The following is a 25393-nucleotide window of genomic DNA, read 5'->3' as shown; positions in this document are numbered from 1 at the left end:
TGTCGTTTGTTTTTTGGGAGAAGGGGTGTGGTTATACTGTAAGCTTACATCATATGCTAGAAGAAAAAATATTTCTCAGTAGTAAACAACTAAAGACTCGTATATCTCCTACATTGGGCTACTAGCACCCAGTGGTAAGACGAATTTCCATTTTGAAATATCGGTACAATAAAGTCACATAAAGGGTTAACGTTAGCTTGGGTGAGGTTTTTTGTGTTTACGCTTTTCTCCAGCTTACTAAAAAAGGAGCATTACAAGTATGATGAACATAGTTGATGTTCGTTTTCGAGATCTCCTGCAGACACTGGGTGTGAAATAGCGCCATCATTATTATATAGTGGACAAGGCTGGGCCAAGAGCGGGAGTGGCGTTTCGGTTATAATACAGAAGCGTTTGTGCAGGTAGCCCTGTGGTAAATCCGTAACGGTGCTGGACGTCGATCTGTTTCAGATAGATAGATAGATACTTTATTCACCCCAAAGGAAATTAAGGCATCCAGTAGCTTATATGACACACAAATACACACGTACAAATGTAAAAGAAATGGAAAAAATAAAAGTCTTGCATAGGCGCTAATATAGCCAGCAAAAGAAAAAAAAAAAGACAGTCTGGGTATAGGCTGACATGCTGTGGTGGGGACAGAGTGAGGCAGACTCCTGCCCAAAAGTCCATTTCACCCCTCCCCTTCTGTGGTGAGTTGAAGATCTGGAGGGCCCTGGGGTCAAAGGACCTCCTCAACCGGTCTGTTGAGCATGACAGCGACAGAAATCTGCCACTAAACATGCTCCTCTGTCTGACAAATGTGCTCTACAGGGGGTGATGGTCATTGTCCATTATTGACAGCAGCTTGTTCCAGGTCTCCAGCTCAATGCAACAGCAGAGCCAGCAGCCTCTCCAGTCGCCCAGCATCTCTCTTTCCCCAACACACCACAGCATCGAAGAAGACACGGACCATGACAGACTGGGAAAAACATCAGGAGGAGTTTGCTGCAGATTAGGGCTGCACAATATATCGAAAAAGTATCGATATCGCGATATCATAGTTTGCGATACACATACCGCAAAAATTACTTAAATTTCGATAAAAGGCACATTTTTCTGTGCCGTCCAATCACATTTGAATGTCAACAAGCGCCGTGGGATAACTCCGCCCCCTATTGCAAAACAAGTAAAATCCTCGTGGTGATGGCGGAAGCGGTAACAAGTGTGGTGAGACAAACTTGTGTGAGGAGGAACTGGTTTCCAAAAAAAAAAAAAAGTACTTTGGATTCAGGAGGGATGACGTACTGCAAACTCAGGTACTTTGCAAGACATGTACCTGTAAAACAGTGGTGGGGCGGCTCACTGGGACAAACACTGCTGTACAGAAGCATAAAAACATAAAACCGTGCTCGCTCACTCTCTCTCACACACTACCGCTCGCTCACTCTCACACACACCACTGCTCTCTCACCCGCATGTGTTATTAACAGATTGTGTTTGAGTTTATGGTGAATCTGTGTCGCTCACCTTCATCTCCCGGGAGCCGCTGAAATTGCCATTTTGAATGCTTTATGTTAATGTAATGTACATAGTTTTCAGTTTTTTGTTTACTTCAACTTAAGACATTTTCTGCTGCGCTCACAAAAATTAAGAGATTTAAAGATGATTGATGGACACCATTGCAGGTGTAGCCATGTTTTTCCAATAAAAAATAATGTTGGAATGGAAGCGATGCATTGGGTGTTTTTTTTTTAAAATGCTAGATACAGGGCAGAACGGCGAGTAGAGGTAAGAAAAACATTATATATTTAATTATCGTGATACATATCGATATCGAGATATTCAGTCATGTTATCGAATATCGCATATTTTTCTGATATCGTGCAGCCCTACTGCAGATGTTCAAGAACCCCAACCGCTTCAGGGTCACTAGGTGGAATCTTTAATCAAAGTCTCCTTGAGTACAAGTTTTAGGAAGGACTGGACTGGGGTCGGCGGCACGGTGGTGTAGTGGTTAGCGCTGTCGCCTCACAGCAAGAAGGTCCTGGGTTCGAGCCCCGGGGCCAGCGAGGGCCTTTCTGTGCGGAGTTTGCATGTTCTCCCCGTGTCCGCGTGGGTTTCCTCCGGGTGCTCCGGTTTCCCCCACAGTCCAAAGACATGCAGGTTAGGTTAACTGGTGACTCTAAATTGACCGTAGGTGTGAATGTGAGTGTGAATGGTTGTCTGTGTCTATGTGTCAGCCCTGTGATGACCTGGCGACTTGTCCAGGGTGTACCCCGCCTTTCGCCCGTAGTCAGCTGGGATAGGCTCCAGCTTGCCTGCGACCCTGTAGAAGGATAAAGCGGCTAGAGATAATGAGATGAGATGAGATGGACTGGGGTCCAGTCGCCCAGCGTCTCTCTTCCCCCAACACACCACAGCATAGAAAAGAACACTGGCCATGACAGACTGGGAAAACATCAGGAGGAGTTTGCTGCAGATGTTCAAGAACCCTAACCGCTTCAGGGTCACGAGGTGGAATCTTGTACTCAAAGAGACCTTGATTAAAGTTTTAGGAAGGACTGGACTGGGGTCCAGTCGCTCAGCGTCTCTCTTCCCCCAACACACCACAGCATCAAAGAGGACACTGGCCATGACAGACTGGGAAAACATCAGGAGAAGTTTGCTGCAGATGTTCAAGAACCCCAACCGCTTCAGGGTCGCTAGGTGGAATCTTTAATCAAAGTCTCCTTGAGTACAAGTTTTAGGAAGGACTCGACTGGGGTCCAGTCACCCAGCGTCTCTCTTCCCCCAACACACCACAGCATAGAAAAGAACACTGGCCATGACAGACTGGGAAAACATCAGGAGGAGTTTCCTGAAGATTTTCAAGGACCCCAACCACTTCAGGGTCACGAGGTGGAATCTTGTACTCAAGGAGACCTCGATTAAAGTTTTAGGAAGGACTGGACTGGGGTACAGTTGCTCAGCGTCTCTCTTCCCCCAACACACCACAGCATCAAAGAGGACACTGGCCATGACAGACTGGGAAAACATCAGGAGAAGTTTGCTGCAGATGTTCAAGAACCCCAACCGCTTCAGGGTCGCTAGGTGGAATCTTTAATCAAAGTCTCCTTGAGTACAAGTTTTAGGAAGGACTCGACTGGGGTCCAGTCACCCAGCGTCTCTCTTCCCCCAACACACCACAGCATAGAAAAGAACACTGGCCATGACAGACTGGGAAAAACATCAGGAGGAGTTTGCTGCAGATATTCAAGGACCCCAACCACTTCAGGGTCACGAGGTGGAATATTGTACTCAAGGAGACCTCGATTAAAGTTTTAGGAAGGACTGGACTGGGGTCCAGTCGCCCAGCGTCTCTCTTCCCCAACACACCACAGCATCCAAGAGGACACTGGCCATCACAGACTGGGAAAAACATCAGGAGGAGTTTGCTGCAGATGTTCAAGAACCCCAACCGCTTTAGGGTCACTAGGTGGAATCTTTAATCAAAGTCTCCTTGAGTACAAGTTTTAGGAAGGACTGGACTGGGGTCCAGTTGCCCAGCGTCTCTCTTCCCCCAACACACCACAGCATCAAAGAGGACACTGGCCATGACAGACTGGGAAAACATCAGGAGGAGTTTGCTGCAGATGTTCAAGAACCCCAACCGCTTCAGGGTCACGAGGTGGAATCTTGTACTCAAGGAGACCTCGATTAAAGTTTTAGGAAGGACTGGACTGGGGTCCAGTCGCCCAGCGTCTCTCTTCCCCCAACACACCACAGCATCAAAGAGGATACTGGCCATGACAGACTGGGAAAACATCAGGAGGAGTTTGCTGCAGATGTTCAAGGACCGCAACTGCTTCAGGGTCACAAGGTGGAATCTTGTACTCAAAGAGACCTTGATTAAAGTTTTAAGAAGGACTGGACTGGGGTCCAGTCGCCCAGCGTCTCTCTTCCCCAACACACCACAGCATCAAAGAGGACACTGGCCATGACAGACTGGGAAAAACATCAGGAGGCGTTTGCTGCAGATGTTCAAGAACCCCAACCGCTTCAGGGTCACAAGGTGGAATCTTGTACTCAAGGAGACCTCGATTAAAGTTTTAGGAAGGACTCGACTGGGGTCCAGTCGCCCAGCGTCTCTCTTCCCCCAACACACCACAGCACAGAAAAGAACACTGGCCATAACAGACTGGGAAAACATCAGGAGGAGTTTGCTGAAGATTTTCAAGGACCCCAACCACTTCAGAGTCACGAGGTGGAATCCTGTACTCAAGGAGACCTCGATTAAAGTTTTAGGAAGGACTGGACTGGGGTCCAGTCGCCCAGAGTCTCTCTTCCCCCAACACACCACAGCACCAAAGAGGACAATGGCCATGACAGACTGAGAAAACATCAGGAAGAGTTTGCTGAAGATTTTCAAGGACCCCAACCACTTCAGAGTCACGAGGTGGAATCCTGTACTCAAAGAGACCTCGATGAAAGTTTTAGGAAGGACTGGACTGGGGTCCAGTCGCCCAGAGTCTCTCTTCCCCCAACACACCACAGCATCAAAGAGGACAATGGCCATGACAGACTGGGAAAACATCAGGAGGCGTTTGCTGCAGATGTTCAAGGACCCCAAGTCAAACAGACCTCGATTAAAGTTTTAGAAAGGACTTATTGTCTTGGAGACCAATAGTGCAGTGTGTGGGAGGAAAATGTGGTGAGGTTTGAGACCCAAGAACAAGAAGAACACGTTCTGTTCTGATTGGCTTTCCATAGCGCGCGTCATGCGTCATCAGGAACCACGCCTCATTAGCGGCATGCGAGCCACGCCCCCTCATCCCGACTAGTGAGTGCATGAGCTTGTTTGGTTTGAGTGGAAGCTCGAGTCCCTTCAAGTGCGCGCGCACACACACACGCGCTGCAGAGAAGATCGAGAGATCCGTCCAGTGCGGCTCATGCGCGCTGTCTCGTGGCTGTAGCGGCTCAGGGTTCAGGGGTCATGGGGGGAAACCTGGGCTGCCACCGCTCGCTCCCGGCGGACCCCGCGGACGTGCGGCAGCGCGGGCGCAAGTTCAGCGCGACCTGCAGCTTCGCGCACGTCTCCGCGCACAACCCCGAGCGCCTGAACGTGAACGCGGCCAGCGAGGAGGAGCTCATGACCCTGCCGGGGGTCAGCCGGACCGTCGCGCGCGCCATCGTGGAGCACCGCGCGCGCATCGGCGGCTTCAGGAAAGTGGAGGACGTGGCCCTGGTGAGCGGCATCGGCGCCGCCAAGCTGCAGCTCATCAAACCGGAAATCTGCGTCTCGAGCCGCAGCAGCAAGGAGCGCGAGCAGCTGGAGCACTCGTGGACGCCGTCCTCCCATCCCAACTCCCCGGGCGCGTGCACGGAGCTGCGCCTGCCCCCCGGCGGACCCGCGCGCATGGCGTCCGAGCGCCCCGACCTGCAGCCTCCGCCGGGCGCGCGCCACGGAAAGCCAGTGGTGCGCGTGGCCACGTGGGACCTGCAGCGCTGCTCGAGCGACAAAGCCAACAACCCCGGGGTCAAAGAGGTGGTGTGCAGGACCCTGCTGGAGCGCGAGTGAGTTACACTGCACATGCGCACTCCATACAGGGCACAAGTCATGCGACGCGCGTGATCGGAGCTATGACACAAAGTATCATGATATCGAAAACCTTTAAATCGCGCACTATATGTATCACAATACACTCTCTCTCTTCTCGGCTGCAGGACTGGAACCCAGTGTGTTCTGTTTTCTGTTGCGTGCTGAGATGCTTTTCTGCTCACCACGGTTGTAAAGAGTTGCTATGAGTTGTTGTTGTGTCCTTCCTGGCAAAAAAAAAACAAAAAAAAGCTCGAACCAGTCTGTCCATGTTCCTCTGCCCTCTCTTATCAACCAGGCGTTTGTTTACTTTCCTCCCACAGAACTCTCACTCGATGTTTTTTGTTTTTCGCACCATTCTGTCTGTGTAAACTCTAGAGACTGGTGTGTGTGTGAAATACTTTCATTTCAGAAAGTCACACTTTGAGATCACAATAATATATTTTTTTCCCCAGTCGCCTCACAGCAAGAAGGTCCTGGGTTCGAGCCCCGGGGCCGGCGAGGGCCTTTCTGTGTGGAGTTTGCATGTTCTCCCCGTGTCCGCGTGGGTTTCCTCCGGGTGCTCCGGTTTCCCCCACAGTCCAAAGACATGCAGGTTAGGTTAACTGGTGACTCTAAATTGAGCGTAGGTGTGAATGTGAGTGTGAATGGTTGTCTGTGTCTATGTGTCAGCCCTGTGATGACCTGGCGACTTGTCCAGGGTGTACCCCGCCTTTCGCCCGTAGTCAGCTGGGATAGGCTCCAGCTTGCCTGCGACCCTGTAGAACAGGATAAAGCGGCTAGAGATGATATGAGATGAGATGATGTTTAAAGAAGCGAGCATTAATTAACTGAAGCTCTTGACGTGTATCTGCACGACTTGATGCATCGGGGGAAAAAACCCCCAAAACAAAACAGCAGGTGTTTCTAATAAAGTGGCCAGTGAGTGTATGCTATAATTATCTAGTTGTTCTCTATTAAAAATTTACAGCAAAATTTCATAATACTGATAAGTGTATCATGACAATGTATCACAGTCTCGATATCGTATCGTCCAGCCCTGATTTAAAAAAAAAAACTCTACTGGACACGTAATGCTCTTTATACTCTGTATGTTAGGAGGGACTAAATCCTCAGTCCATATTGGGACCTATAGTGCACTATATTAGACTAGCCCTTTATTTCCATCCCCTGTAATCCAAAGCACGTGGAAGTAAGGAGCGAAACCCAAAAAAAAAAAAAATCCATGTACACACTGAACGAATAGAGCTGAAGCTACAAGCACAATTGGTCTTGTAGTGCACTATATAGGGTCCCTAAGCCCATTACATGCACTATATAACGCACTACAGCCCAATATTATATTATACTGTACTATACCATACACAGGTAGTGCACAGGTTATAAGATCTCTACTGGACATATAGTGCACTGCACTTTAGTACCCTGTGTAGTGCACAGGGGAAATAAGGACCTGAATCCCAAAAGCCTCTTTATTTCATCCACTCTAGTGCTTATGTATTTAGGAGGGATCCCAGAAGGCTCACTATTGAACATTAAATGGACCACATTGTGCACTTAAATCCCAAAGGGCTCAAGTGTTAAGTATTAATCTCATTAATATTTCTCAATTGTATCCACTTTGGTGTTCAGGTGCACCTGTGTCACGTATTGTGAAGGATTTTTGTTTGCTAAATGTAGCTTGGAGGAACTCGTTTATCGCGGTGAAGGTTTCGACTCCTAAAAGAGTCTGAGCTTTATTTAAAATGTTTGGAAAGCATCACGAGAGCACGAAACTCTTTTGTATTTGGCTTATCATGAAGCAGCATGTGAGCAGAATAAGTGGTGTGTGTGTGTGTGTGTGTGTGTGTGTGTGTGTGTGTGTGACTGTTCCAGATTGTGTTTACCAAAAGCATTGGACAAATGCTAACCAGGAGAGGGAGAGAGAGAGAGGGAGGGGGGGTTCAATGTGATGCTCGCTTGACCATTTAAATGACGATTGTGCTGCGATGCTTTTGTGGGGGGGGACTTGAGCCGTCCAAGAAGAGTTCAGTTTGAAGTGAAGTGAAGTTCATGTTGTCCTTTTTGCTTTTTATTAACCCCGCCGACAGTAGTCGGAGGGGTTATTATTTTCACCTGCGTCAGTCTGTGTGTGTGTGTGTGTGTATCGTCTGTCTGTCTGTGTCTGCAAGATATCTCAAGAACCAATGGATCGATTTGGACCAAATTTTGTACATGTGTTGCCAATCACCCAGGAAGGAAACCATTAAATTTTGGAGGTCAAAGGTCAAGGTCATGGCAGAACTTCGAAATTTTCGCCCAATGTATTTTAATAGGGAAAAGGCGGGGTTTGCACTCGTTAGAGTGTCCCTGTCTAGTTTTATAACGCGCTCGAATAAACTGAAAGATGAGCAGGAACTTATCCAAGTGTCATTTTTATTTAATTTGATTTATTTTCCATGTGGTTTGTCTCACGTTCACTGCTCATTTACAGAACACAATGAAACAGGATGTCAGCGAGGATCAGCAGCCCTGTGCTTTTCATTACGGAGCAGGATTTATTGCGTACCTGTGTGTGTACAAAGGTTGCCCGGTCAGTATTCCAGTGACGGAGGTGTCCCTGAGTTTCCGTAAAGCAATGTCGACACTCACTCTGTGTCATAATTGATATTTAACAAGTTAAAATATACAATCGTTGCGGCTTTAAATTTCCCACTTCATCTTTGAGACAAAGGAGGTCTTTCATGAACGTTCGACAACGTTAAATGTAACTAGAAACGGGTAAAAAAAAAAAAAAAGTACGACGTGTTTTTGTGTGAATAAATAAAAACGTGTCATCACCGACATATGAGGGATAAGAGGAATAAAACACATCAGGACATACCGTTATTGGAAAACGATCAACTTCTGGGTCGTAACAGTAACTTGACGGCGTCCTGTAATTGATACAGAACATCCTGAAGTGGTTCATGTGTCACTAAAATTATTGGCACCCCTGCGTTTAGTACTTCTCTTTTTGCGGACATTGGAGACTCGAGAGCGAGGAGTCTGAGATCGGATCTCGATACGGAATCTCTGTTCATCCAGCAGGGCTTGAGGTTCTGTCAAGTCTCTCTTCTTTAGGTTCTCGGTGTGGGTGAGGTCAGGAAACCGTGACAGTCGTATCGGAAGCTTGAGTCTGTGAGGGAAAGCGTGACACGATCTTATTTGGTTTGGTGGTTTATTTTTATTTTTTTTCAGTTTGAGTTTGTTTGTTTTCAGGTTTGGTCGTTGAATCTCCGATTAAGCGCTTTATGACCTGGAGTAACCTTTAGTCTCCAGGATATTTATTCCATGGTGGAACACACCACTCCCTCGATCTCCCTGATGCATGTAGGCTGAAGGGGGAACCGGGTAACAAACGGTCTGTTTTGAGGTTACATGAGTTCATTGCTTAGAAAGCGCTAGAGACGCTTACTCATAAATGTCCTACAGTAACCCTTCACACACACAAAGCACACGCATGCGCACACCCTGGAAAACAAACAGCCTGATTCATTTCCATAACGCTGTTAGCTTTGACTCTGTTTACCCACATGACTTGTGTATCTGTCCACAGTACAGTGATATTTGGACAGGAACGAGGACTCGATCTTCCAGGCAGCAACACTAGGCGTGGTCTGATCAGCGATACTTGTGCGTGTGTGTGAGAGAGTGAGTGATCCAGCGTTGTTGAAATCTGGATTCTGATTGGTCACAGGGTTGATTAATTGATTTAAAACAGCGAGTCTGACAGGAGCTTGTTTGTTTCTATAGTAACAGCGTACACAGGGACTTGTATGGCAGAAAGCTGTGCGTAGAAACATTCCACAAAAATGAGTTGTTGTTGAACGAAAAGCAGAAAATATTTGACCAGACGTTTATTTGGTGATTTGGTTTATGTAGCGTTTATAGAAGGAGTGTCCAGTGTGAGCGCTTTGTAAAGCCAGTATCTCACTGGGCTGCGACAGCCTGCGACTAGTTGGAGACACAATAATTGCGATAACTTACTTAGGCCGCCCTCAGGCGAGCCGCCTGTACCACACTCCAGCATCCCCTGTCGGACATCATGGACCTCAGCTCGCCCAGAGAGATCACACCCGCGTCGGTCTTAAGGTTATCCACGCATGTCTTGATGGGCCTCCCTGGGTTCCACTTACCATGAGCTGGTTCCCACAGCACAACCTTGTTTGCAGCCAGTTCCGGATGGCGATGACAATGGCCAGCAATCCCCATTCTCCTCGATGCTATTTTGTCAGTTAGAAGTGGTAGGTCCCCATAGAGAATGGTGTTTGGTACCCGGTCGTACCACTTCACATTGAGCACTGCGCGCAACATTCTTGTGTAGGTCCCATTCAGGGACTTTTTTCCATTTGCTTTGTCAACGTCCAGCATTCTGAGCCATATAGGAGAATTGTTTCCACTGTTGCTGTGAAGAACGTGAGCTTTACACTTCAAGATAAGCCAGAGTGCCACACTGCGTTCATCCTATTCATTGCCTTCCATGCAAGTGCTTTTCTTACTTTCATGTCCTGCTCAGAGAACTTTACCCACGCTCCCAAATATTTAAAATCGCTGACTTCTTTCAGATCGTGCCCTTCGCTAGTCTTCAAAGGGAGGCTTGGTTGAGGGATGTTCACGGTGATTACGTCAGTTTTTTTTACATTTAGGTGGAGCCCTACCTTGCCGCACTCCGTTTCCACGTTGTGAAGTAATTGCTTGGCCTCTTCTCTGGAGTTTGAAAGTAGGCAGATATCATCGGCAAAATCTAGGTCTGACAGGGTGACTGCGGGGATTCTACGGGAACGTCTTGGAGTGATTATAAACCCTAGATCCCTATCGTGGCAATCGATGGCTTTTCTTAGCGCATAGTCCAGGACGATAACAAAAAGGTATTGCGATAAAATATGCAAATTAGTGACAATTTTCACTTGGAATCACACTGAATTGATATTCACATATTTTATCACAATTGTTGTGTCTCCAACTTGTCACAGCCCAGCGAGATACACTCGCACTTCCTGTCTCACGGAAACTGACTTGAGAAGGGTTCGCGACGGCTTTGCGACACCAACGACGCATTTGCGGCTATTTTGAGAGAAATTTTGTTGCGCGAATTTTTTGAACATGTTCAAAATTTCAGCGACGAAGGAGCGACACTTTGCGACTCGTGCGAGGAAATTGAGAAGCCCCGCGAATGTTTCAAGACCCTTTTGAAACTCTTTCGCGAATGACTTTTGCAATCTGTCGCAGCCCAGTGAGATACTGGCTTAACGGTCAGAAATAAAGCTGTAACTTGATGCTTTGTGTCACACGACGCAGGAATACGCGCTTCCCAGGTTCGTCTTCATGTCAAAGGTGAAAAAAGAGAGAGATGTGTGTTTTATAGCTGTTATGAGCGTTAACAGGAACTGACTTGTTTCTTGGGTGTTTGACAACATTAAATGTAACCGTTAATGGATTTAAAAAAAAAAAAGAAGTACGATGTGCTGGTGTTTCGTTGATAAAAATTGTCATCGCTGGAAAGTTGCTGTGGTACAAGAGGAATAAAACGCTTCAGGACATGCTGTTATAGAAAACTAATCAACTTTAGCATGGTACATAACTCTGTTTCATGTCGGGCTGCGTTACACAACCCCGCTGTTGATTATTATCTCATCCAGGTGATGAGTTTACGCCATCATGTGTTGTCTGGCGTCCGTCCAGCGTCATCCACATTTCACGACGCTGCTTCTCTCTTGGTTCTTCACTGATTTTTACCTCTGCCAAGGAGGTTATGTTTTCGGTAGCGTTGGTTGGTTTGTTTGTTTGTCTGTTAGCAACATTACGGAAAAAGTTATGAACGGATTATTCTGAACTTTTTTCCAGAGGTGTGACTGGGCACAAGTAACAGTCCATTAAATTTTGGCGGTGATCCGGATCACCTTCTGGATCCCGGATTTTTTTTAAAGGATTCTTGGCGGTCTGTGCTCTGAGTGCTTTTCTAGTTTTTCTTTTTGGCAGGAAGGTCTGTCTGCCTGGGGTGCATATAACTTCTACACAAATTTGCATAATTGCAATTAATAATGAAGATATGGAGTAATTAATCAATCCCTAACGAGCAGTTTCCACACAAATCGCTTCTTCCTCAATTCTTCACCGATTTTGATTCTTTCTGGCATGAAGGTAGGGGATCCTAGGGTGCAAATAACTTTTACCCAGATTTGCTTCATTACACTTATTAATGATGTTATGGACTAATTAAGCCTTAATGAACAGTTCAACAAAAAAGTCAATGCCTTGCTGTTTTGGATTCTTTCTGCCAAATAGGTTGGTATTCCTAGGGTGGATATCGCTTGTATATATAGCTTATATATAGTGTATATCGCTTGTAACATTTATTGCGCAAGGAAGTTGGCCCACTTTAGAGCGTTCCTTCTGGACTAGACGGGGCCGGAGTGAGCTACGCCGTCATTGACGGTCTCGTTTTCCAATAACAACATGCCAACAAGTGTTTTCTACTGTATATATTATATAACTGATGTGCTTTTGCGAAGAAAGTAACCATTTGAGAGGCAGAATAATTCTTCTAAAGGTCCTTATTTTGGTCAAATCTAAAGAAGTAAAGCATATGATGATGTCAGCGATCCTAGGAGTTTGAAAAGCAGAAGAGAATTCTCACTCCAGCTGAAAAACTGATGAGGGGATTGATTGATTGATTGATTGAGAACAATCCTTTGTCCCACAGGTAGTTTTAGTAAACATGACCTCGATGCTCTGGTCACTTGCAAAAAGCTTGAATTGCTGAACTCTGAGAACCTTTCACCCAAATAAATGCAAAAGGAAGGGAAATGTGCTGAGCAATTTTCAAAACATGTCCATGCATCACCTAAGCGGTTTTGCCGTCATGCCAAAAAGGTTTGGAGAAACCGGAGTCGATGAAATGCACTACTGCAAGTCGCTGCTTCTTTATTTCAGTCTCGTCTTCCTGCTGAAATCAGGAAGTTGAGGGGTAACCTGAGGCCAGTCTGGTAATATTGCATGGAATAGCTGTTTACTGAGAATATATTACTGTTAATTCTATCCAGAGTCACTGGATAGGAGCAATCGCGTGCTCTGATTGGCTACTCTACTACTAGGAGATCAGCTCATATACTTTGTGTGTGGGGGGGGAATGGCGGCGCGTGTTGCTGAACCAACCGAGGACGAAATAAAAGCTTGACTCAAAAACAAAACTCTAAAAAAGGCAAAAAAAAAAGCAACAAAATATGGAGTGAAAGTATTTGATGGTAAACATCAGTGGTTTTGTTTTTTGATGGTTTTGTATTAAGTTTTTATTTATCAAATTTGCAAAACATAAAAATGCTCTGTTTTCTCAAAATCCAGTGAATGTGGATAGAATCAAACCGTTATTCCACTCAATCTCATCATACATGGCTTATAGCCGCTATCAGCTCGTATATGACTCGGTTTCGTGGAAGAACTGTTAAATGTGAACAAGTTGGTGAGCGTTTGACCTGTTAAACATCCGTCAGCACTCTGATTGGACTGATCCAATCAGCCTAATGATGAAGTCAAGTTTATTTGTATAGCGCTTTTAACAATAAACATTGTCGCAAAGCAGCTTTACAGAATTTGAACGACTTGAAACATGAGCTAATTTTATCCCTAATCTATCCCAATGAGCAAGCCTGTGGCGACGGTGGCAAGGAAAAACTCCCTCAGACGACACGAGGAAGAAACCTCGAGAGGAACCAGACCCAAAAGGGAACCCATCCTCATTTGGGCAACAACAGACAGCATGACTATAATATTAACAGTTTTAACATGAAGTCAGTTTCGTTGATGTTATAAACTCTTCATTAATGGAAACTTGAGTGCAAAACTGTTCATGACAACTGCAGTCCTAAAGTTAGCAAGCCAACTATTGTCCTCAGCCATAAAAGCATTACTGTAAGAGTCCAGAGCGTCCTCCAGGTGTAACCCTCAACTGTCCTCATGGGGCCGTCCTCTATAGGAGTGAAGCGATGAGACTCCAACCAGACACAGGGTGCCAGGGTGGATCAGGCAGGTCCGAGGGGCAAAAGAGGCCAGCATCTCAATCCCAGGACTGACATGTAACTCAGAGGGACAGATTGGGGGGGAGAAGAGAGAGAAAACACAGGTTGTTAGGTATGCCCAATGTCACCTGAATAAGTAGGAACAGGATACATTTTATGCTGAGTACAAGCAGGGACTCCGGCAAAACTACCTACGACAGTATAACTAAAAGGAGAGAGCCAGAAGGTAACACAGGCATGAGGGAGCCCCGGGACATAAAGCAGCAGCCACTACACCATCGTCAAAAAACTCGAGTGAGCAAGCGAGTGGGGACTGACAGCATCCATACATCCCAGTTTACCAAAACACTCTGTCTGAGGATCCTCCAGATCTACTCCTTTACCTCATAAACACCATTAACGCAAGGCTTGACTAAACAGATGTTTTCAGCCGAGACTTAAACGCTGAGACTGTGTCTGGTTCCCGAACACTACTTGGAAGGCTGTTCCATAACTGTGGAGCTTTGTAAGAAAAGGCTCCGCCCCCTGATGTAGCCTTCACTATACGAGGTACCAGCAGATAGCCTGCACCTTTTGATCTAAGTAGGCGTGGCGGGTCATAGAGGAGCAGAAGTTCACTCAGGTACTGTGGTGCGAGACCATTCAGTGCTTTAAAGGTCAATAGTAGTACTTTATAATCAATACGAAATTTGATTGGGAGCCAGTGCAGTGTGGATAAGACAGGCGTGATGTGGTCATATTTTCTAGTTCTAGTAAGGACTCTTGCTGCTGCATTTTGAACTAACTGGAGCTTGTTTATGCACTTATTGGAACATCCATACAGTAAGGCATTACAATAATCCAACCTGGAGGTAACGACAGCATGGACTAGTTTTTCTGCGTCGTGTAGTGACATTAAATTTCTTATCTTTGCAATATTTCTGAGATGAAAGAAAGCTATCCGGGTAATGTTATCGATGTGAGTTTCGAATGAAAGACTGGGGTCAATAATCACTCCGAGGACTTTTACTGCTGTACGTGAAGAAACAGAAAGGCCATCCAGAGTTACTGTGTAATCAGAAAACTTACTTCTAGCTGCATGTGGTCCTAGTACAAGTACTTCAGTCTTGTCAGAGTTAAGCAGAAGGAAGTTAATAAGCATCCAGTGTCTAATGTCCTTTACACATTCCGCAATTCTATTAAGCTGGTGTGTCTCATTTGGTTTTGCAGAAACATACAACTGTGTGTCATCAGCATAACAGTAGAAACTAATACCATGTTTATGAATAATATCACCCAGAGGTAACATACTGTATATAAAGAAAAAAGCAGTGGACCCAAGATAGAACCTTGTGGAACACGAAACTTTACCTCAGTATGTCTAGAAAAATCACCATTTGCATCAACATACTGATAGCGACCAGTTAAATAAGATGATGAAATCGGTGTGATTGTGTTAGCGGGGGGGGGCTAAACAAGGGTTTCGTGATTAATTTCCGACCCCAGGACATTTCTTATGAGAGTTTGAATGTCGTCTCGTGAAGCCTGGAAGTAGACAACACGATCACTAATTGAAAATTGCAGAAGAGTAAATAACTCGATAGTTACGAGCCCAAATGAATCAGCTGATGTATGTATTTTATTTATTTTTTTTAAATCAAGGGCTCTGTCCAATCATCCAATCAGCTATCCGTGTGGTCTTCAGTAAGGACCAACCCTTTGTAGTTGTGAATGAATGCGTTTCAGAATTTTTGTGGCGTTTTTGGTTTAGTTGTTGCATAGTTGGTTTGTTTTTCTAATTGACTCAATTACAGTGGTGTTTAATGCAGTGAAATGCAACACAACACAATGCATTTTGAGATCAATTCATCAAAATTCATTCATCAATCTACAGGAAAGGTTTTATCCCAGTCAGGGTTGAGGTGGATCCGGAGCCAGCTCCAGGAACGCTGGATGTGGGGCATGAATACACCCTGGATGGGACACCGGTCAATCACATCCACAGTCATCCACGAGTATAATTCATAGCATCATCATCTTAGTTTCCCACCTGGCGCATTTCCAGCCTTGGGGCCGCTTCTGAATGGATGGAGGTGGAAATCTGATATCCATCAGTCGCAGGAGGGCTGCCTTTTCCATCATGACTTTTCTTGCCTGTTGGGCGTCAACTCCCAGTAGCTTTTCAACATTCGTCCATACTCTCCTAGACATTCTTGCATCAAAGAGTGCCTGTTTTTGCGGGGCATCATTATCAAGTCGGCAGATACGGCCAATATATTTCAAATGTTGGCGGTAGCAGAACTCGCGGATAGGTAGTGTGTTGATCTCCCACAGGCATTGGTTTGAGATTGTAAAGCTCCAATCTATATCTCCTTCAAGCTGGACATCACTCTGTTCTTTTCTGCTGGAGGTGTTTTTACGCTGGTATCCACCTTTCACCATTTTCCTTAAGAAACCATGCCACAAAGTCTCAATCTTATCCAGTTCCTTCTTCGTTAGAGGCCATGCTTGGATGCTATATAGCAGGTGAGACTGCACACATGTGGTCAGAAATGCCACTCTTGTAGATAACTGTATTCTATGGTCTGTCAACACGTGCTTAAGCTCATTCCATTTCTGGAAGGCGGCTTTAATCCTGGCATACAGGAAACGAGAGGTATCGATTTCATCGTTTGCAATGGTGTAGCCAAGGTATTTGAAACATCGCACATTCTTTTTTATTGTTGGCGAAGATAGCAAAGTCACTCTGCCTTATTGTGAGGAAACTAGAGAACGCCAAGGAACAATCATCTACACGAACCTGGTGAGAACACGGGAGGCAAAGCTGAGAGTCAGGAGCTCAACCCGTTCCACATCCATAACGCTCCAGAGGAGAAGTGATGTGTAAATTTGTGAACACCGGAGACTAAATTTCAGTTCTGTGGACCTCCTGTGTTTTTAGAGTTTGAGGGTTTCCTGACCGGACAGCAAATTATTCAGCTCTTGGAGTCGGGGCAGGTGTGGTGATCGTAGGGAAACCTTCAGGCACCCAGGACGAGAGGTAACCATCTGTAGTATGGAAGGAATGCAACAGTGTGAAGACAAACCACCGATGACTATGAGCTCGGAATCGATCACGTGTCCGGATTTGAAGATCCAAGCCAAGTGTTATTACAGCGTGTCCGCATGTTCACATTACCAGTCTGCAATTAGACGTCGCTATACACCCAGGCACGTCAGTACCTCTTTATTACAGGTTTTTATTTATACAGCACTTTTCACACTGGATTTATAATTAGATCCCTAATGAGTCAGCGGGATGAAAAACTCCCCGAAGTGACGTGAGAGAGAAACCTGAAGAGGAACCGGACTCTAAAGGGAAGCCATCCTCCTCTTCTCAGTGATGACGGGTAGTGTGATGGTATGATTTATGAATAATTACTCTTCCAGTATTGCATAATAAGACGTTAGTATTGAGTAGTTTTTGTTTGTTTGTTTGTCTGTCAGCGAAAATGGTTTCCAAAGAAGCTACAGCTGGATGGAGGGTTGCGTGTTGCCATGGTAACATGCTTGTTGACTGACAGACCTTAGTAACTGTAATAACGGTTTTAATATCACGAACTAGTGTTGGAGCTGGAATTTTCTGTCGTGAACATGGACTCTTGGAGCGATGCATGTAGAGAAATAGAAGATAAGATAAGCTAGCCTTTTATTATCCCACAAGGGGACATTTACATTGTTACAGCGGCAAAATATGGAAAGAAAGATAAGGCAGTGAAGGAGTAGTGCAAAAGGTGTATATATTAAAAGAAATAAACTCCAAATTGAAGATAAAATTAACAAATTAGTATAAATTAACATGTTTGCAAATATACAGTAACGTACTGACGCTACGACTGTTCTACCGAATATCAGCGCTCTTGGGACGCCACTTATCCAATCAGATTAGTGATCCAGTGCAGCAAAGTGTTGTATAAATGAAAACGGTACTTGGTCTGAAGTAAGAGAGATTTGGGAATAACGTGGGACCATCCACAGCAGTCGTTAAGGTATCTGTGGAGCCATCGAGTGCACAGAGGACCAGCTTCATGTTCTCGAGTGCAGAGCGAACAGATGGAAAACAGTCTCTCGTGGGCTACCAACACCGCCGCTGCCCTGGGTAACAAAGCCCCGCCTCCAGTGCCAAGGCGTTTTCATGTGTGCACTTTTCCTGGATTTGAGACTGTTTGGGAATCTTAATATCCGTGCTGTTAACATATTTTAGATTTTATAGGGTATTTGCACTCTTATGATAAAATATAAAGTGCACTATTTATTGTTCATTATTTCTTTGGTTTTATTGTGTGTGTGAGTGAGAGATATTTTTATACACGTTTTAGGTGAACACAAACTTTCCACAGTCTGCTCCTGTCCCTTAAACTCACTGACACGTAAACATCTCATCTCATTATCTGTAGCCGCTTTATCCTGTTCTACAGGGTCGCAGGCAAGCTGGAGCCTATCCCAGCTGACTACGGGCGAAAGGCGGGGTACACCCTGGACAAGTCGCCAGGTCATCACAGGGCACGCGTAAACATAATCTACACTATTCTGTTCTATTTGCTTTCTATTTTATTCTTTTTTTTTTAAATCCTGTTTTGTTCTGCTTTATTTTGTAACATTATTTAATTCTACTATTCTCTACTCAGTTCTATAACCTATTTTTATTATTATGCATACAGTTCTGTATTGTGCTGTTCCCTTCTATTTTATTTCATTTTACAACCCCGATTCCAAAAAAGTTGGGACAAATTACAAATTGTAAATAAAAACGGAATGCAATGATGTGGAAGTTTCAAAATTCCATATTTTATTCAGAATAGAACATAGATGACATATCAAATGTTTAAACTGAGAAAATGTATCATTTAAAAAGAAAAATTAGGTGATTTTAAATTTCATGACAACACATCTCAAAAAAGTTGGGACAAGGCCATGTTTCCCACTGTGAGACATCCCCTTTTCTCTTTACAACAGTCTGTAAACGTCTGGGGACTGAGGAGACAAGTTGCTCAAGTTTAGGGATAGGAATGTTAACCCATTCTTGTCTAATGTAGGATTCTAGTTGCTCAACTGTCTTAGGTCTTTTTTGTCGTATCTTCCGTTTTATGATGCGCCAAATGTTTTCTATGGGTGGAAGATCTGGACTGCAGGCTGGCCAGTTCAGTACCCGGACCCTTCTTCTACGCAGCCATGATGCTGTAACTGATGCAGTGTGTGGTTTGGCATTGTCATGTTGGAAAATGCAAGGTCTTCCCTGAAAGAGACGTCGTCTGGATGGGAGCATATGTTGCTCTAGAACCTGGATATACCTTTCAGCATTGATGGTGTCTTTCCAGATGTGTAAGCTGCCCATGCCACACGCACTAATGCAACCCCATACCATCAGAGATGCAGGCTTCTGAACTGAGCGCCGATAACAACTTGGGTCGTCCTTCTCCTCTTCAGTCCGAATGACACGGCGTCCCTGATTTCCATAAAGAACTTCAAATTTTGATTCGTCTAACCACAGAACAGTTTCCCACTTTGCCACAGTCCATTTTAAATGAGCCTTGGCCCAGAGAAGACGTCTGCGCTTCTGGATCGTGTTTAGATACGGCTTCTTCTTTGAACTATAGAGTTTTAGCTGGCAACGGCGGATGGCACGGTGAATTGTGTTCACAGATATTGTTCTCTGGAAATATTCCTGAGCCCATTTTGTGATTTCCAATACAGAAGCATGCCTGTATGTGATGCAGTGCCGTCTAAGGGCCCGAAGATCACGGGCACCCAGTATGGTTTTCTGGCCTTGACCCTTACGCACAGAGATTCTTCCAGATTCTCTGAATCTTTTGATATTATGCACTGTAGATGATGATATGTTCAAACTCTTTGCAATTTTACACTGTCGAACTCCTTTCTGATATTGCTCCACTATTTGTCGGCGCAGAATTAGGGGGATTGGTGATCCTCTTCCCATCTTTACTTCTGAGAGCCGCTGTCACTCCAAGATGCTCTTTTTATACCCAGTCATGTTAATGACCTATTGCCAATTGACCTAATGAGTTGCAATTTGGTCCTCCAGCTGTTCCTTTTTTGTACCTTTAACTTTTCCAGCCTCTTATTGCCCCTGTCCCAACTTTTTTTGAGATGTGTTGCGGTCATGAAATTTCAAATGAGCCAATATTTGGTGTGAAATTTCAAAATGTCTCACTTTCGACATTTGATATGTTGTCTATGTTCTACTGTGAATACAATATCAGTTTTTGAGATTTGTAAATTATTGCATTCCGTTTTTATTTGCAATTTGTACTTTGTCCCAACTTTTTTGGAATCGGGGTTGTATTTAATTTTGCTGTCAAAATTCTTTTCAATTCTATTTTATTCCATTTTAATTTCCTCTCCTACTTTGTTGCCTTCGGTTCTGTTCGATGATATTTATTTCCTATTTTTATTTTCTAACTTTCTATTTTGGTTGTATTGTGTTTGATTGATTGATTCAGTTCTGTCCTATTTCTGTATTGTCTTGTTCCATTTTATTTTCATACAATACAACATTCTATTCGGGACTATTCTATTCTGTTGTAATCGCTTCTACTCAATTCTATTTGTTTGTACTCCGTGCAGTTTGCTTATTATCCCTCGCCCAAACGAGGTTTGGTGGGGGATATAGAAACGGGGTCCATCCATCTGGTCACGTTTCCGTTTCCGGGCCATATCTTAAAAACTACTGAAGATATCTTCATGAAACTTTGTATACATATCAAGCAACATGTGAACTGGTGCCTTTTGCTATTTTGGATTTTGGAAAAAAAAGGATTTTTCAAATTTTTACATGAATAGATTTTGACTTAGTTTCTAAGAGCAATGTTGGTTTCTGGAGCATATATCCAAAACTATTCATGATACGGATTTGAAACTCGGTATACATGTTAAGGTGATGTAGATGTGCCTTTTCATACCAAGAAATTTGAGATTTTAATTTTTCATGTTTCCATGGAAACAATTTCAGACTCGGTCTCTCAGGTTAGTCTTAGGGGTAGGTTTTGTTTCCAGAGCAGAACTTGAAAACTATGAGTGGTTTGGTCTTGAAAGTTGGTATATGTGTTGATTAAGTAACGTCTATGTGCCTTTTGATACTAAGAAATGTGAGAAATTTTAATTTTCAGCTCAGCTGGACCAAAGGTCCGGTGGGTTTATGTTATGGGCTGCCGAGGTCAGTGTAAAGAGGTCGGGTTGGTTTCCTGCAGCAGAACTTGAAAAATGTGACAAATAATATCTTGAAACTTGGTATGCAGGGCAGGGGACATAGATGACGGTTTTCTTGTTTATGTCCTCTGCTGTTCCATTTGCTTGTGCAACGTTTAGTTCTGTATTGTGTTGTTCCATTCCTGTTTGTTTTTGTTAAAATTCATTTCAGTTCCATTTTAGTTTCCTCTCTTCTACTTTGTTGCACTCGGTTCCATTCTGTGATCTTGCATTTAATTCTGTTCTGTTTTTATTTTGTAACTTTTTCTATTTTGGTTGTATTGTTTGATTCAGTTTAATTCTACGCTGTTGTATTTATTTCTGTATTGTTCCATTTTATTTTTATACAGTATTTTATTTTTATTTGCCTCTATTCAGTTCTACTTGGTTGTATTCTCTACAGTTTGCTTATTTCTGTCCTCTTCTGTTTAATTTTATTGTGCAACACTCAGTTCTCTTCTGTTCAGTTCTGTATTGCGCTCTTCCCTTGCATCTTGTTTCTTTTGTCTGTAAAATTTTCAATTCTATTTTATTCCATTTTACTATCCTCTCCTACTTTTATTTATTTCTGTTCCATTTTTATTTTGTAATGTTCTATTTTGGTTGTATTGTTTGATTCAGTTCTATTCTGTTGCATTTATTTCTGTATTGTCTTGTTCCACTTTAATTTTACATAAAATTCTATTCAGTTCTATATTAATTGCTTCTCAATTTTATTTGGTTTTATTCTATTCAGTTTGCTTATTTCTCTCCTCTTCTGTTCCATGTTATTGTGTATCACTCAGTTCTATTCTGTTCGGTTCTGCTCGTTTCTGTTCCGTTCCATATTATTTTGTACGATCTCTTCTGTTCTCCTTGATTTAGTTAATAAGTTTTATTCTGTTCTGTTTATATTTTATGTAACTCTTTTCTGTTCTGTTTCACCAAGGATAACGCTGCATGAAGTTTGAAAAATAGTCTATAAAGTCGTCTTGTTTGGTTCTGCGCGTTCTGATGTTCAGGACGTTTCTTAAAATGGCTGACGTATTAGCCATGATCTGATCTTTGCATTAATAATAATAATATACTGTTGTTACTTTGAAATGTTTTAATATCCAGTCCAGTTTCCCATGATGCCTCTTTTCCTGTGTGAACCTGTATTCAGCATTGTGCTGTAGAAAACAGGATGGTGTCAGAACCAAAACACTCGATACTTCCAGGTCAACCAGTGCAGCTGGTTACTAACGCAGGATGTTAGCTGTGGAGCTGCTTCTGCTCAACTGTGTGCAGAAAGCAGAGCTAACGGAGAGTGTGTGTGTGTGAGAGTGTGGGGAGTAGACCAAGTTCATTCCCAAGAAAAGATTTCCTAAGACTTGCACGCACGCACGCACACATTTTTTAAGTGATACCGAGCTTCCTGTTTGTTCTAGAAACAGGATCTAGCTGTAATCATTTGCGATTCTGAGGAAATAGAAGTGATGATGCAGTTTCCTCCTCACTTTCTGAACACAGTCGTGTTTCCTAAGAGACGTCTCTGTGGTGGGGTGAGCAATTCGGACCGAGTTGCGTTCCTCACGTTTTCCCGACACGTGACTTTCTCACTACTTCTCCTTTTCTGGGAAAGCCATCTCGTAATGATGCATGTTCTTAATTAAGGAAGATGCTGATGTATCGTCTCTTATTCTTGCTGGTGTGTGAACGGTATTAACCCCATCCCTCTGCGGTTTAGTGTTTAATGCTTCTCGGTGATTATGTGCAGGACGGGAGCAAACACACCGTCTCGGTTCCTGTCCCTGTCTCCTGTGATCTCTCTCCTCTCGATTCTTTCCCTCTCCTCCACCACAGAGTCTGTTTCTTCATCTTCTCATGTAGTTTTGTAGCATTTTAGCCTCCTGTGATATGAGCAGCATTAGCCAGGTTAGCACAGTGTAGACATCGTCATACAGCGACTGAACCACTACGCTACTGAACGACTGACTAATAAACAAGTCATGTTTAAATAACCGCAGATCTCATTAGGTTTCCCCGGTGTGTATTTTATTTTATTTTATTTTATTTTGAGTATTAGAAAATACTCAGAAATGTTTGTTCTTCAGTTTTTGTTTGTGTGAGTGAAATGTGTACATGTTGAGCTCCAACAACAAAGCAGATACTTGCTAATTTGTTGTTTGCTATTTTGTTAATTAACTTGCTAGTGTTTTTTTTTTTTTTTTTTTTTTTTCCACTTGCTAGTTTTGTTTTTTTTTTTTGTCTGTCTTTTACCTGCTAGTTTACTGTTTTGGTTCCTAGTTAACTTGCTAGTTTGTTTGCTACCTAGTGCTTGCTTGCTAGGTTTTGTTTTTTTCCCTTCCCACATGCTAGTTAATTGTCACTTGCTAGTTTTTTTTTGTTTGTTTGTTTGTTTTTTGGCTATTTAAGCTTAATTTGCAAGTTAACTTTTAATTTGCTAGTTTTTGTTTGCTACCCGCTAGTTTTCCCCCCATATGCTAGTTAATTCTCATCTCATCTCATTATCTCTAGCCGCTTTATCCTGTTCTACAGGGTCGCAGGCAAGCTGGAGCCTATCCCAGCTGACTACGGGCGAAAGGCGGGGTACACCCTGGACAAGTCGCCAGGTCATCACAGGGCTGACACATAGACACAGACAACCATTCACACTCACATTCACACCTACGCTCAATTTAGAGTCACCAGTTAACCTAACCTGCATGTCTTTGGACTGTGGGGGAAACCGGAGCACCCGGAGGAAACCCACGCGGACACGGGGAGAACATGCAAACTCCACACAGAAAGGCCCTCGCCGGCCCCGGGGCTCGAACCCAGGACCTTCTTGCTGTGAGGCGACAGCGCTAACCACTACACCACTGTGCCGCCATGCTAGTTAATTGTCACTTGCCATTTTTTTTGCTTTTTGAGCTTAATTTGCAAGTTAACTTTAACTTGCTAGTTTTGTTTGCTACCTAGTGCGTGCTTGCTTGCTAGTTTATTTTTTCCCACTTGCTAGTTTTTTTTTTTTTTTTTTTTTGCTATTTAAGCTTAATTTGCGGTGGCACGGTGGTGTAGTGGTTAGCACTGTCGCCTCACAGCAAGAAGGTCCGGGTTCGAGCCCCGTGGCCGGCGAGGGCCTTTCTGTGCGGAGTTTGCATGTTCTCCCCGTGTCCGCGTGGGTTTCCTCCGGGTGCTCCGGTTTCCCCCACAGTCCAAAGACATGCAGGTTAGGTTAACTGGTGACTCTAAATTGAGCGTAGGTGTGAATGTGAGTGTGAATGGTTGTCTGTGTCTATGTGTCAGCCCTGTGATGACCTGGCGACTTGTCCAGGGTGTACCCCGCCTTTCGCCCGTAGTCAGCTGGGATAGGCTCCAGCTTGCCTGCGACCCTGTAGAACAGGATAAAGCGGCTACAGATAATGAGATGAGAATGAAGCTTAATTTGCAGGTTAACTTTAACTTGCTTATTTTATTTGTTTGCTACTTAGTGCTTGCTTGCTAGTTAATTTTTCCCCCACTTGCTGGTTAGTGGTCACTTGTTACTTTGTTTTTGACCTGCTAGTCAGGTTTCCTTTGCTAGTGTTTTGCGAATTAATTGTCACTTGGTACTTTTGTTTTTGTTTGCTAGTTAACCTTAACTTGTTGGTTAACTTTGACTGGCTCATTTGTTTTCACTTGCTAGTTAACCACCAATTTCTAGTTTGAGATTCATTTGTTAGTTTTTTTTGTTAGCTAGTTAACTTGCTAGTTTTATTTGCTCGCTAATTAGTGCTTGCTTACTAGTTTTTTTTTTTTTCCACTTGCTGGTTAGCGGTCACTTGCTACTTTGTTTTTGACCTTCGAGTAAGGTTTGTTTTGCTAGGTAGTTGTTATTTGGTAATTTGTTTTTGTTTGCTAGTTAACCTTAACTTTGACCAGCTAGTTTTTCACTTGCTAGTTAACCACCGATTTCTAGTTTGAGATTCACTGGCTAGTTTCTTGGTTGCTAGTTAATTGTGACTCGATAATTTGATTTTGTTTGCTACTTGGCGCTTGCTTGGTAGTTTATTTTTTTCACCTGCTAGTTAGTGGTCATTTGTTACTTTGTTTTTGACTTGCTAGTAAGGTTTTCTTTGCTTGTGTGTTTTTGCTAGGTAGTTGTCACTTGGTAGTTTGTTTTTGTTTGCTAGTTAACGTTGACTTGCTAGTTTTTTGGCTGCTAGTTAACTTTGACTTGCTAGTTTGTACAGTGGTACCTCGGGTTACGAACTTAATTCGTTCTTTGACTCCGTTCACGAACCGAATTAACTTTTCCCACTGAAATGAATGTAAATCCAATTAATCCGTTCACCGGCCCCAGAAACAGGGTGTTTTTTTTTTTTTTTGGTAACTTTTTTTTTTTATGGGTTTATGTCTGGAAAAAATACAGAAAGGAATTAAAGGTAACCTTAATGATAGAAAAATACATTAATACTAAAATAAAACATAGTAATTGTACAGTACACTTTACCTTTGTGGTTGATAGTTGCTGGCACACGTGGATGGAGGAGGAGGAGCACCATCACTGACACTTTTCACTTTCTTGGGAGCCATAATGAGGGTTAATTTAATGCAAAAAAGAAATCATATC

General features: G+C 43.6%; 1 protein-coding gene across 1 annotated transcript in view; it reads left to right on the top strand.

Moving 5' to 3' along the window:
* Nucleotides 1-4812: 4812 nt before the first annotated feature.
* The window catches only part of eepd1 (endonuclease/exonuclease/phosphatase family domain containing 1), a 49855-nt gene continuing 29274 nt past the window's right edge, over nt 4813-25393 (top strand). The window contains exon 1 of the mRNA XM_060904031.1: nt 4813-5535. Within this exon, the coding sequence (XP_060760014.1) occupies nt 4955-5535 (581 nt within the window). The 5' untranslated portion in view covers nt 4813-4954. The remainder of the gene's footprint in view (nt 5536-25393) is intronic.

This window comes from Neoarius graeffei, chromosome 22 (genome assembly GCF_027579695.1).
Source record: "Neoarius graeffei isolate fNeoGra1 chromosome 22, fNeoGra1.pri, whole genome shotgun sequence".
NCBI lineage: Eukaryota > Metazoa > Chordata > Actinopteri > Siluriformes > Ariidae > Neoarius > Neoarius graeffei.
The sequence above is the reverse complement of the archived record's forward strand: the minus strand, read 5'-3'. Positions and strand labels throughout refer to the sequence as shown.